This window comes from Pteropus vampyrus, unplaced genomic scaffold (genome assembly GCF_000151845.1).
Source record: "Pteropus vampyrus isolate Shadow unplaced genomic scaffold, Pvam_2.0 Scaffold32, whole genome shotgun sequence".
Taxonomy (NCBI): domain Eukaryota; kingdom Metazoa; phylum Chordata; class Mammalia; order Chiroptera; family Pteropodidae; genus Pteropus; species Pteropus vampyrus.
The window spans coordinates 1,912,068-1,926,626 of record NW_011888813.1 but is presented as its reverse complement, the minus strand read 5'-3'; the positions used below and the strand labels follow the sequence as shown (position 1 = coordinate 1,926,626).

At 37.8% G+C, this 14,559-nt stretch overlaps 1 protein-coding gene across 2 annotated transcripts in view; it reads right to left on the bottom strand.

Moving 5' to 3' along the window:
* Positions 1-14,559, bottom strand: part of NRXN3 (neurexin 3) — a 1,427,156-nt gene that overhangs the window by 909,365 nt on the left and 503,232 nt on the right. For both annotated transcript variants that reach the window (XM_023528800.1, XM_023528802.1), the window contains one exon: positions 7,120-7,146. In XM_023528800.1, coding sequence (XP_023384568.1) covers positions 7,120-7,146 — 27 coding nt within the window. The remainder of the gene's footprint in view (positions 1-7,119; positions 7,147-14,559) is intronic.

The following is a 14,559-nucleotide window of genomic DNA, read 5'->3' as shown; positions in this document are numbered from 1 at the left end:
GGTCTGCAAGAACTTGATGATTTTTAAAGCCATCATAGGAATTTGCCAAGGAAACCAAACAGGCAGTAATGTTCTCAGCCAGAAATCGATACCCTTGCCATAAAATTCTTATTTCTTTGATCTTATTTCATTGTAGTTCCCTTTTAGATTATATAAAATTGATATCAGAAGGTATTAAAGTCACAAATGTGATATCATTGAATCGGACCTGTACATTTTAAAGATAATATTTGCATTTTAGAACATAACTAAGTTTTTGTTAAAATTAGATCAGGGTCCCAAACACAAACACAGAAGAACTCCCGAAGTCAAAATATTTTTATGAGTTCTAGGTTAACATCAGTATTTGTTTATCATAACGCTCTGAGGAGAAGAAAATCCCAACATAATCCAAAGATGGTATTATCAACAGTCTTATTAGTAATATTATTAATGTAGAATCCAGTGCAACTGTGATAGTCTTGAAAAGAGTTAATTTTTGTCCTGAGTAACTGACCAAAGACAGTAAGGATGCTCAGTTCATAGGCATCTATTAAACTACCAAGTATGGTTTTAAGAGTATATAGCTATCCATTCTTGAACAATAACAGTTCTCAAAAGATCCTCTTTCAGTTGCAATATTATGATAGTATTGGCCATCATCATTATCACCACCACCACCACCACACATTTAATATGTGTCCTGTTCTAGGTTCTGTTCTTACTTGAAGAGGTAAATACAAAAATTATGCCCATTTACAACTGAGGAATCTGAGAGTTGAATTAAATTGTCCAAACACACATAGGTCATTAGTGGTGTTAGACAAAGGTGGACCCAGGCTATTTGGCTGGAGTCCTCCTTGCTCTTTCTAAATGAACTAATTGTCTCTGGGATTCCAACATAGATAAACAGAAATACAGGAGGAAAATCACACAGAAATACTGTAATATATTGATACTTTTCTATAACACCCCTGTTTACTAAAAAAAGGGTTAACATAAAATGCTACTATAGTAGTTTCTTTTTTGTTGTTGTTGTTGTTTTTTAATACCTTTCTATTAAAAGATTTCTGATATAAGTGGTCACTGAAGTTTTAAAGACAATAGTTCCTGCCTGTACTTGAAGAATTGAAGGGATGAAAGAAAAAGGTACATACTGGCAATGCGCTATCATTTGAATATGGGACAGCAAAATTTTGAAGAGATATTTTTGAGAAAATAAATAAAAAATCTGATAATACAATGTGTTTAACAAGGGTGAGGAGAAACAAACATTCGCATACTCTTGGGAGAAATGCAAATCTGTACAACCTCTGTGGAGTGTTGTACAGATTTGCTCTGGAGTAACTTGGCAATATCTATCAATATCTATAATGTACTTATCTGTTGACCTAGTAATTCCATTTTTAGGGAACTATCCAACTGATTTTCCCATATATGCATGTAAAGATGAAGAAAAATGAGCACTGTCTTACTTAGAGTAGTACTTAAAAGCTGAGAAAAATCTAAATATATACCAGTAGGATACTGATTTAATCAAATATGGCATCTCCATAAAATGCAATATTATGTAGCCATTGAAAAAGAATAAAGTAGACTTTTATATTCTATCATGGAACAGTCCCTAAGACATTTTGAGTGAAAAAGGGTAAGATTCAGAAGAATGCATTAACATTGTATCAAGAAGGAGAAGAAAGAAAAAAGAGGAGGGGGAGAATGGTTATAAATATATCCTGTATTCTCATAGATTATCTCTGAAAGAATATACAAAAAATATAATTTTGGTTGCCTCTGAGAAAGAGAATTTAAGGACTAGGATTAGGGCAAGAGGGAAAATTTTTACAACTTTGTCTTTTGTTCCATGTTGAATTTAACTATTTAAAAATAAAACCATTCTGAATATTAAGATGAGTTTAATATAAAATGTTTAGGAAGCATCCTATCATACTCAAATCTGGCTAGTATTTATACTATTAATAAATTTACGCTCGAGGTGTTTCATCTGTTATAAGAAATATAAAACATTCAAAAGAAAGAAAAGTAAGTATTATCTTTTAGAAATCAGGTTTGAGAAAAGATGAAGTAGAGCATAATCATTTAGTATGTAAATAGAAAGTCTCAGGTGTGATGTGGGTAGTTTGTAGACAATATAGTTACTTTGTGATTTTCCATCTCCACTAAAACTCTACCAAGATGCAAATTGCTGCCAGTAATGTTTATCCGAAGCTTGGAATGGATACTAAATACAGTTCTGTAATTTCCTCCCCAGAAGGCTTTCAGCAGTGAAGAAGTCAGCATTCCTGGTTGGCTTGAGGAAATTTCTGGTTGACTTGTGTTTCTCAGTTAAAGGGATGAGCCAAACAATCAGCTCTGAGATTTCTAGATAAACTGTGCCTAAAGATGAAGTCACACATTCTGGTACCATAGAAAGGGAAGATAGAGAAAAAGAAAGAGAAAAATCCAAAATTCTAGTGTAATAAACCACAGTTCGTTAAGCTATGCCTAAATAAAGCAAGAACCACCCACACAATGTTGACTTTGCCAAAACACTGAAAATTGAGTATGCTTAGAAACTAAAGGCAGAAAAGCTAAGGCAAAAAGGAAAAAAACCAGGCCCTAGGCAAGCAAGTGCAAGACAAGGACTATTTAGTAAATACTAGTAGCCTTCGGAGGTATGATTTGGAGATAGTATACCCTTTGATGTTATTTTCATAGAGCTCTTATATTATCATGCATCTCTATAATGGTTCAAAGATAACAGTCTATAGGAAGTGGACAAGATTATTGAAGCTGATACATTGTGGCACTTGAGAGTTTTAAGGTCAGTATATTTTTGTATGGTATTCTATTTCTTTTCTCCTCTATGTCTAAGAAGTAAAAATGAACCTTGTTACTAATAAATTAGTAAGGCTTCAAGTTCAAAGTAAATAATCGGGCATGTACACAAACCCACAATTTCCATGTGGTATATACACCCTTTTTTGGAACGATTGAAAAAATGGCCAGACACAGAAGAATTGGCCTTTGAGAGGAGAGAAGGATGGAAAAAATGGGGCAGGGCGGGGGCGGGGCAGGGAAGGCGGGGAATTGACATTCATTGATATGTGTTCACTATATTCGATCATGCTATGCTCATATTTAATTAAACCACACTACACTCAGCTTGAAAGGGATAGAATAAAGTAGGGGCTAGGAAATCACAGGGCAGAATCACAATCAGACAAGGTAAAAGACAACGAACCATTTTACAGTCTTTCATTTGAGCAAACACACATGAAACCAACAAGAAGTCCATACCTGTTTTCAGCACTGCATGCCTGTTAGGGTACTAGGCCCGCTTCGTGGAACTGGAACCATAGGAACAGGTGACTCCCTCCACAAATTCTCCAGGAAGCAGCCCTGTTTTCTTTAGTAGTGTTCCAGGTCACGCTGGAGTTCAAGTCACCATGATGACTGCCAACTCTGTTGCTCTTTTGCAATTTAAAAGTCCTATGCTGGAAACTTCCTTATCATATATTTCTAAATGTTCCTGCCAGATGAATCGAATCCAGCAATGTCTCCAGTTCAACCAAAGACCTTGATTTGCACACTCATGTTTGGTGATAACAGCCAGAGAAGAATGTATGATGTGGTACTCTTGAAGGGTTTAGAAGGCAGGGGTAGTAAGATTTAGAATGAGTAATTATAAGTATATCATAGACATTATGGAGAAAGACAGAGAATTGGAAAAGAGAAGATAAGAAAGGTAGGAAGGCAGAGAAGCTGATCAGAAAACCGCTTCTGTTTCCTGGACACCCTCGGCACAGAGCCGGGCCACGATGACTAAGAGAAGGACCGGCCAACAAAGCCACAAGGAAGAGTCTTTTGTCTCAAGACTGCTGCCCTCCTTACACTGGAAGACCATCCTCTGTTTGCATGCTCTCCTCTCCATGAAAAAGAGTGTCACACAACCCTTGGAAATAGCCATTTCCCTGAACAAACAACATTTTATGGCTGACGAAAAGGAGAAAAACATATGATGCCACTCAGTCTTTTACTTAGCTGACTTCCTAGAGACAGTCATTCCAAAATAGGATTATGAGAAAGGTTCATGAACTTATATTCAAACTTGGTTAAAGTTTAATTCAAGATGTTCCTTCAAGGGAAAAAAAAGCAGCTTTGTTTTGAAACTTGAGCAATTACACCCTATGATTTCTATTAAAATGACAGATGGAGACAAAGCTGAGGGGAATGAGGAAAACTCTCCCTCTCAAACTCAGGCTGCAAATCAATCTTATTTCTTGTACTCTCACAATGAAAAATTGAATAAGAGGATCTGCAGATCTATTATAGAAGTAACTTGAGATTCTATAACAGGTTGAACTTATGCTTATTTGAATTCTTCTGTATAATACATCACTGTGATTTCAAATTTTTACTCTAAATCAACAATTAAAAATGTATCACATTTACTCTGTGACTCTACATTACCCTGGGTACACGTCTACATACCTCAGCACTAATGGTCTTAGATTAGTTTAAGTTTGGTCTTACTTTGCTTTGTTTCTACTCAACCACTGTTCACCCAGTGGGGACTATGTATGCTTTCTCTGATGCTCTCACCAAAATTAACTTCCTTAGTATGTTAAAGGTTTGTCATGAGAATTCAAAATTGATTTCCAAATTCCAATCTCAGCTCCTTACCTAAATATTGAATTAAAGCCAGTTGTACTTTTTCTATACTGTGATCAAAGTTGGGAACACATCATTGCTAACATATTTCCTCTCGGTAGTGCTTTTATTAGCTCTGAATAGAAAATCTTTTATCAGGTTTAGAAAACCTGCTGGAATCTGTGTTCTGGAGAAGAGTCACTATTTTTTTTCAGGAGAAAGAATTCTGGAACTTGTCTTATGATGACTTTCCATGGCTGATCAGATGGAATATATGAAATTAATTACAAGATCAAGTGTGGATAGAGCACAAAAAGTAAGTCTGGGTATGCTGATCAAATAACCCCCTCAGTTCTGTTCTGTAAAGAAGTCTCTGAAGCCAGATGCCACATTCAACTGTGGATATGGTTTTTCCACCTTCTTGCTCCCCTTCCATCTCAGTTCCTTCTGAAAACTAATGCAGAGGAAACTAGAAAGCTTCTCATTTAAGCAATAAAAATTTTTTTAAGAAGCCAGACACAAGTCACTACACATTATAATGATGCCATTTATATGAAATATCCAGAACAGGCAAATTTATAGAGACAAAAGCAAGTCAATAGTTGTCCAAGACTAAGGATAGAAGCAGAGGATTAACTGCAAATGGACATAAGGGAAATTTGAGGGCTGATGAAAATGTTCTAAAATGCAATTTTGGTGATATCTGAACAACTCTATAAATGTAATAAAAATCACTGAATTATAGGCTTATAATGGATGATTTTTGCAGTATGAAAATCATACCTCAATAAAGCTGCTTAAAGAAGGAGAAAACTCCAATCTTTGGAGAAGAAAGATGTTTCAATTAGGTTTTTAATGATCTAAATACATGAGAAATATCTGGCTAATTAGAAATGTTTAAACACAGCTTTAAAAGAGGACATTGCTTAATTGAACTGAGAGTGTCGCCACAGCAAGCATCAAGCACTCTGCTTTAGGAGGTGGTTGTTTATACAGATTTTGTACATTTCTTCTATTTTTGTTCATTTATATGAAGCATTTGCCAAAATTTAGGTTTATTAGTTATCAGTTTGTCACCCTGATAACATATCTCCCAAGAAAGGTTAAACCAGCTAACGCCTGTAAAACGTTTGATGGAATAATCAAACAAATGAAATGTAGAAGTTGCATTATTTCCTTTTCTGCATTTGTTCTTACAGAAAGACCCTAGCAAGAAAGAAACACACTTATGTGTGTTAGATGCTCAACCGATCCCATTTTCTCTTCCTGGGTCCACAGAAAGACTACATTTTCCAGCTTCCTTTGCATTTAGGAGGGAGTCATGTCTGACAAATAAAATAGGGGGCAGAAGTGATGTAGGTCACTTCCAGGCAAGGCAATATAACACACTGTATAAACAACCAAGCTCTTTCTTTATTCCCTACGGGTAGAGCTCGAAGTAAACTCTCCAAAGTGGTAGACCCAGATCACGAAAGAATCCTAGATTTCTGAATTACCTCTTTGGAGAAAGCTGACCAGGAGAGCTGCCCAACTGGCATTGGACACCGCCTGAACAAGTAATAACCCTTTCTTTTGTTGACCACTGAAATTTTGGGATTGTTTGTTAACCACCTTAATTATCCTATATGGTTAGTTATTTAATTACCTTAACTAATATAATACACTATGGGGCTCAAAGCATATTTCTTCCTTTCTTCCTTCTATGATCTAGGCTTACTTTTTCCCTTGTACCCATCCTTCCTTTCTATTCCTATTCCCCAATCTCATCTGCTCCAGTTAATGTTCATTTCTGAGGCAGAGGAAGAAATACATGAATGGTATTCAGCCTCCACCTTATTAAGACCCTTCATCGAGAACTAAAATATTTAAATGGGATAAAGTAAAAATGATAGGCTGCAATTCTTCATTCTGAAAAGCTAGAATGTATCTCAGTCTTTGGTTAAAAAGTTACATTATCATCATGTCCACCCTCTTAAAAACAAACAAAGAACAAACAAACAAACAAATGAAGGCAAAAAAAGCTACAGTGATAAATGCCAGGAAAAAACTGTCAGTCAGAGTTGGCAGCCACCTTCTGGGTCATGAACTTTGCTTTTATTTTCTGAAGCTTTTGGTAGTGGAGAAGTGCATTCTGGTTGTTCTACTGGCTTTTTGTGTCCCCACCCCCACCCCAGGGTTATGACCCCAAAACAACAAATTACCATTTCAATTCATTTTCAAGTTGTTTCATTATCCAGGTGCCCTTTCCTCTTTTTCTGCATATAGAGCAAATGCAAGGAAAGAAGAGAGGACCTGCCCCAATTCAGAAACCACACCCCAAGCCCTTCCCATCACCCCAGCCCTTCATCTTGTCAACCCCAGTCTCCCCAAATCCATAGTCAAAAAAATAAAATAATTCAAATCAAAAACAGCTCATAAAACAGTAAACAAAATAAAGTCAGTTTTCTTTGCTTTTTTAAAGAACAAAATGAAACTTGAGGGAAAACTTACTGGAGTTACAGTTTATCCTGATACAGTCTAGATGGGGAAAAATAAATGAAAGATGAAATTGCATCCTTCAAGGTAACAGCTGCAGACATCCAAAAACAATCAGTCCACCCTTCCGGGGACAGACACACGCAAGAAATGTGGCCATTTTATATATATATACAGTATGCACAAGTTTAAGGGTGGGTGTATATGTACAGTATATTATTTAGTAAAGTTGGATACATATATATATACACACACACACATATATATACACATATGTATAGAGATATATACTGGTATACATATATATCCACAATAGACACCAAGTATGCTTCTTTTTTTTTTCCAAAAAAAAATCTATTCATTTATATAAACTATTTTAAACCTGGACTTTGAAACATTAATTTTGTTAAACTTGAAAAATCACTCAAAAATTTCCCCACCAAATATAAGTTATATTCTACTTCCTCCTACAATTGATTTTCTTAAAATTTACCTTTAAAAATAGTGTTAACGCAATTTTTGTATTAGTATTCTAAAGATATATCACCAGTCTGACACTTCATATCGTTATTAAAAATCTCCATGAAGCTTCTCAGTGCAGTATTTAACCCTTTCTCTTTTTCTAAAAACAAACTCCCTCCACCCTCTTCTTAGGTCGGGCCCCAAATGCTACAGAAATTTGCGTAGGCAGACTTGCCATCATCCTTAGAGGTAAGGAAAGGGTTAACACCACCTGGTCATTTCCTGTCATAAAATGGCCACTTGCAAACAGCTAACCGCACAAACACCCATCCCAGATTTTAGAGAGGTGGGATGGGGGTGTAGGGTAAAAGGAGTTGAATGTTATCACAATTGTTGTGTTCTCTGCTATTGTTTCAAAGGCTCCCAGACCAACCCACTCATGAAGCCCATCTCCGTCTTCCTGCCCAAATGCTCAGGCTAAATCAAGTGCCTACAGCATTTAAGGAGAAGGCGAGACAGGTGCATGGGGAGGAGGCCGTGGGCCCCTTTGATACCCTACCTATGTCACTCTGTGATTATGCATCTTGAGAAGAAAAAATTATTTGTTTTTATTTTTGTGCGTATGAAAAAGAGGGAGGAAAGGGTGGGTAATTTTCCCGTGCTGGTAACCAGACACGATATTCTGTGCCAGAAATCAGAGTATCCATTTGTTAATATCTGTTTATGGTCATGGACACACAGTGTAAAAGGTCTTGAGAAGAGTCAGTGGGCATTAGTAGGGAATTGGGGGCAGAATGGGTACAGAAATGTCTTAGGTTACTTTTTACTAAGCCGCCCACTTGAACTTAAGTTGAGTTTATGATGGTAGGAATTCTAAAAAGAATTTGTTTAAAAAGTCAGTATTAAAAGGTAGAAGTAAAATGATAAAGGAAAGGAAGAAAGTTACAGGAAAAAAAAAAATAGTCAGAAACTGTGCTCTTCTCCTGCCGAAAGCTGACCTAAAAGTTTTGGAGGACTTGTCAAGGCTCATGCCACCATTTCAAAAGTAAACTATTTTAAGTTAAAAAGGAACCAGTGGCAAAGGACAGGGCAGAATGAAATGACATGAAATCCAGACAGGAGCAATTGATAACACCCAACCATTCTGAGGAAGAAGGCGGGAAGCTTATGCGTTCCTCAGAAGAACATCTCTTGAGAAAAATCTGGGTTTGGTTTCGTGCGGTTAGGTTTGTCATGTGTCGTCAACCGCAACAGAAAAGTGGGAGCAAACAGCCCTGGAGCAACTGGTACGATCATCAGGCAGAGGAGGCCAAGCCCCTGGTGAGACCTGGGAAGGGGGAGGGCGGGTAGGGAGAGAGAGGTGAGGCTTCAGCTACTGGTTGCACTGACCATCCAAAGCCGAAGAAATGCCCCTTCCTGATGCATTAAAGGGAGCAGGGAAGCAGGGGTATGGACGGGCAGGCTAACGAGAGGGAAAGCGAGAGGGAGGGGGGCCTAAAGCAACAAACCCAAGATTTGTAAACAAGGACTGGTTTTCTCCTTCAGTTTCTGTGTAGCTGAGCGCTTTATTTTTAGACTACCTCGTCCTCCGGGTTCACCCAAATGGTTCCATAAACTGAACGGTGTCTTTAAACCAATGTGAAGACTTGGAGATTTTAAGATGGCAAACAGCTGGTTATTTTAAGTCAGGAAGTGAAGGATTATTTTGTTACTTTACTTAAAGAATAAATAGTTTGAGGAGAAAAAGCTACCTCAGTCCCTCTACCTCTTAGGTTCAGAGAGGGTAGTCTGGACAGTAAAGATATATTTTTTAATAAAAAATGAATCTGGGAAATTAGCTTGAGAAGGCAATTTCCTTTAGACTTTTCTTCAGTAGCAGCCAACACTGTCTCTCTGTCTTGGCCTTGGTATGGTGTTTGCGGGCTATATGTGTGTATGTGGCTCATTTTGTTTAATTTAGTTTTTTTATGTTAGTAAATGAGGAGAAATAATTATTTTCCATATTGATGAGTTTGGGGTTGAGCATGGAAGAGATGAAATGTGTCTTCAATGATGCAGAGAGTAAACTGTAGTCAGCAAGTCCCCAGAAAGAGAACATCTGGAGAATTTGAGTGCAATTAACTAAAATGCATGACACTCCCTGGGAGCCTCCGTCATTCAAGAAGGGTTCTGAGCACTCTGCTGAGGGCTGTACAGGGCCACAAAGGAAGCTACGCCAATGTCACTGACTTTTTTTTAGTTTGGCTCAATTCAAGCCAGGCACTAAGAAAGAGGAGCTTCCCTCTATGCATGTTAAAATGTGATCATTAGGAAAGAAGTGAGAAGTCATTAAGACTGTCACATCATTGACTCATGGTATTGATCTGTGGAGGTAACAGATAACCTATGCTGACCTAGCAGTTTAGAGACAGGGATTCTAGCCCCAACTCTCGTGCCAACTTTTTATGTGAGCTTTGAAACGTTAAATATGTCCTTCTTTGTTTTACATCTGTAAAACCAAGCATAAAAATGTTTTCTTGATTTATTTCACAAAGTTATTGTAAAATTCAAATAAGACAAAGTTTTTTTAAATCTTGAAATACACTGTAATAATATTATTATATCTTTTAATTCGAAGAGATCAAAAAATGATTGATCAATAGCAAACGACCTTTTTAAATGTGCTGTGTATTGCAGGATACTTCTCGTGCCTGCTGTTACCACAGCTGGCTGTCTTCAGAAAACAAGGCCCTTGGAAAAGCCCAGTCTCCTTGACTTTAAGGAGATACATTACATCAGAGAAACGTATACTGGACTTTTATAGCATGAGCTTATATGTGGGACCAATTTGAAATAAATCAGAATATCATTTGAGCCTGCACTAGAAAAAAGACATGATTTAAAAGGAGTGAGGAAACAAAGTGATCATTGGCAATTAGTTTTCGGGGAAATGCATGTGGACACAAACTCTGCTTGAAGATGTCTTTTTCTATAACCAATAAAAGGGAAATATGACCCCATGACAAGGAGAAAGAAAACATTCACGAAGGGGTACATTTTGGGGAGGGGGTAGGAGGAGAACCTTCAAACGAAGCCTGAATATGAAGAGTTGTGTATACTCAAGTACAAAGAATTGAAGGTCAGTTTTCCACGTCAGGTTTGAAAGAAAGTTAAATAAATCCAAACTAGTCATTGTGGTGAGCCGTACCCTTCAGGGAAAAAACAGTTGTTTCGGGAGAAGCACAGTACTCTCTAGGGAAGGGTGAACTCTCTTCTGAGTAACATGTCTGAACGTAGGAGGATTTAGGCTTGATTGTGCATCAAAAGAAACCAAGAGGCAAAAGCAAAGTCTTTCTGAAAAGCACATCTCCCAGATTTTAGTGAGAGTTTAAAATAGAAAAATAATGCTTCTAGGAATGCACATGGGATCTATGAGTGAGTGAGTGAGTGAGTGAGTGAGTGTGAGTGTGAGAGTGTGTGTGTGTGTGTGTGTGTGTAAGAAAGAGAGCCAGCCCATCTCTTTCCTCATCCCCTTTTATCTACTCCCCCTACCCCCATTCTTCTTTCTAAGATGTGAGACTCATTATAGTTGGCTTTATAATCTTTACAAAACAACATCTTTAAAAAAAAAAAAAGCTGTCTGTTTAGAAACAGTGTGCATTTCCCCATAACCCTACAGGGCTGAATCATCCTTAATCTATGGCTCTCTGTTTGAAATAGAAGCAGAGGTAAAAATTGTCTCCATCTTCTTTTTCTGTCAGCTATGAAGAGGTATTGTTTGGGTTTGTTTGTTTGTTTGTGTGTTGTTTTTTTTTTAAATATTTATTTTGTATTTCTTCTGCTGTTTTTCAGAGAAGTAGACAATCCACTACTGGTTGTTGGTTTTAGGTAATATTCTCTTTTGTCGGTTTGTTGAAGGTGGAGAGGACGGTGCGGGAAAGGGAAGGGGAGAGGGACAGGGGCATGCCAGTCCCTGCAGGCTGCTCAGTACGCTCTGTTCTCAAGGCTGTTTGCTATGCGGGCCGCAGGCTTTGGGCCTTTGAAGGGTTGAATACCATCTTTTGATTTACCATGGCTGATGATGGGGAGGACTAGAAACTCAAGGACACAACAAAGATTCAGCAAAAGAGAAAAAACAAAACCTAAAATAACCAAACACACATGTATACAAACAAAAGAAAAACCAAGAGACACTCTGACAACAGAAATCGAAGGTGGTGGACAAGAAAAAGGGCACGGTGTTGTAAAAGCTGCAAACTGGAAGGAAAAGAAGACATAACTAAACAAGCCACTGCTCAAAACAGTCTTCTGTTTCCTAGAGATTGAAGATTGTAGCATAGGCATTTTCCAAGTGTGACCAGTTAACCTGACAGTAGATAAGACTGGTATGAATTCAAAACCCCACCTTCCCATCAGGCTGTCTAGGGTTTTATGTGGTCTTGCATCTAATATATTTGTCTATCATGTCTTCTCAATGCCTCTGACAAATCATTCCACTGAAATTTTTATAAAGGATCTCTATATCCAGACATTTTCTTCATACCCAAAGGAATCTATAGGCTTAGAAAGTCTGGACTCAGTTATATGACTAATCCTGTCAACACAGGCCACTGACAGCAGAAAATAGAGTGCTGGTTTTTTCCTTCCATAAACCAAGAGGCCACCATTCTCCATAGAAGATCAATTACAATCCAGTCAGGAAGATAGAAGCAGGAGAGAATGTGAGGCCATAAGCAGGGGTATTTCCAAAGTATCTGTTATAGGTAATATAGTAGAAGAACAGATCCTCTCCCAATAAAGCTACAGGTTTGGTATTACATAATTTTTCAATACTAAGAAAAAATGGATATGTATTATATGAGGAGATCAGAGTAACTGAAGAGTAACAGTGTGACATAAAATCTTTATAGAAAGGACTTCTGAATGATGGATAAAAATGTCAGGAGGGAAAACGGAAGTACATATCAGCCACATTCTCCTTCCACATGTCAGAGACTCCAGAGTTATAGAATTATTTCTCCAACGGGACAAAAGAAATAATTTGACTTGTGCTCCCCATTAGAAGAAAGTATAAGGAGATATCAGTGTCATCGAGGCCACCAGAATTCACCATTGTCATTTGTGGAGCTAAAAACAATGCATTTCTCCTTCTACTCTCACAGCTTACTTCTTGCCAACCCGATCCTTCCATTTGGGCTCCATTTCCTGCCCTATCCCTGACCTCGTCTTTGACTGTTTTGAGTGGTGACCAAGGAGTTGGACTTAATGAGAATGTGATTGATCAAAAGATGGACCAAAGTAGCGTGTTTTACACAAAGCTAAACAGTTCCAAAAAACCAAGAAAGGAAACTTAGAAAACAAATAATTTAATTTAAAAAACAAAAAAAAAACAAACAAAAAAAAAACAAAAAAACCACCACGGTCAGAAACCAGAAATTGACATCAAAACCTCATGCATAAACAAGGAGAAGGTGTTTGTTGCTGTTGGGTTTTATCCTTGGTCTATTAAACAAGAGGTGAGCAGCTAACTTTCAAGAAACAAACAAAGAATTCAATCAAACCAATGAAAATAAGAAAAGAAAGGGAAGACAAGCCCAAACGGAATGGCAGAGGGTACTTCATACGATACCTAAGTTAACCATGAGCTTGACACGTCCTCCATCCAGCTCCAAACGCAAGGTGTCGGCGGAGTCCCTGGAGGTAGTAGCCACCAGCAGCCCATAAGCTCGCTGGGACATAAACCGGAAGGACACATCCTCTGCCTCGGTGTGCATGACCATGGGCATGATGATCTTCATGTACATGCTGCCATCATAGCTCAAGATGGACGCCTCTGCAAAGAAGAATGGAGGAGATCATTGGGATGAAAGAATGCAGTTTCCCTTGGCTTCCAGTGTAAGGAGAGTAGAATGGAGAGGACACCAAATTCATAGACGGGTGACTTGTGTTTTCTGCTATAGATAAAATGAAATCATATTAAATCAAAATAGAATCTTGTAAGCATTTCATGAAAGATAGGAGGAGAAAAGCAGTTTATAACCACCACAGCCAACAAATAGCATTTTACCAGAGAGCTTCTAGAAGGAGAGAAGAGCAGTGGCCCAGCCTGGCCCCAGTAACAGTGGCTAGGTACTGTAAGAATTTGCTTGGCCCATTCAACGAAGATTGATAGATTTGGAGCTACATCAAAAAAAAAAGCTAATGACACCCATGAGAACCAGTCATTTCACTTGTATTCAAATGGCACTTCTAGAGGAAGAAACAAACCCATATTTGATATCTTCTCCCATCCAAGCACTTTGGTTACAAGTCCTCCAACCTCCCAATATTTTATCTCATTTAATGCTACAACTTGAGTCTAGTATTCCTGCTTTCAAACCAAGGCTCTTCAAGGGGGAAGTTATCACTTCAAAGTTACAGAGACTGGATTTAACCCAGCATACTCAATGCCAGGTCCAGAGCCTGTTCTGCAACAGCATTCTGCTCAAAATGTGAATTTGTTTAATCGTTCATTTAGCAAATATTTTTAGAGAACACAGGAAGAAAATATCGTTCACATTCTATGAAACTGGGCTCAGTATCTGGCATCGAGTGGTTCCTCGTTAAATATTTGCTGTTGCCAAATAGTTGTTACCCACCTTCATGCACTATGGAGGGTGCAAAAGTATAAGAGCAAGGTCCTTGTTCTGAAGAGAGACATGGCATGCACAATTAAATGTACTAGAAACAAAAATAACTAAATGAGATGAAGAAAGGTATGTCAAGAAAGATAGAGGCATGCAGGTGAGGAGAGTAGATGGGTAGAATTTAAGCTGGTCTTGGTAGACTGGTGGGATCTGTAACCAAAGAAGGGATAGCATAGATTTGATAAGTAGATGAAATAGCACCTCTATACACATAAAGGAAAGAAAGAAGGAGGATGCTTAGATGACAGCTATTCAATTTAACAGAAGTATCTAGTATATTTGGATAAGTAGTTATAAATGTAATTCGAGACTGGCATAAAATCAGTGG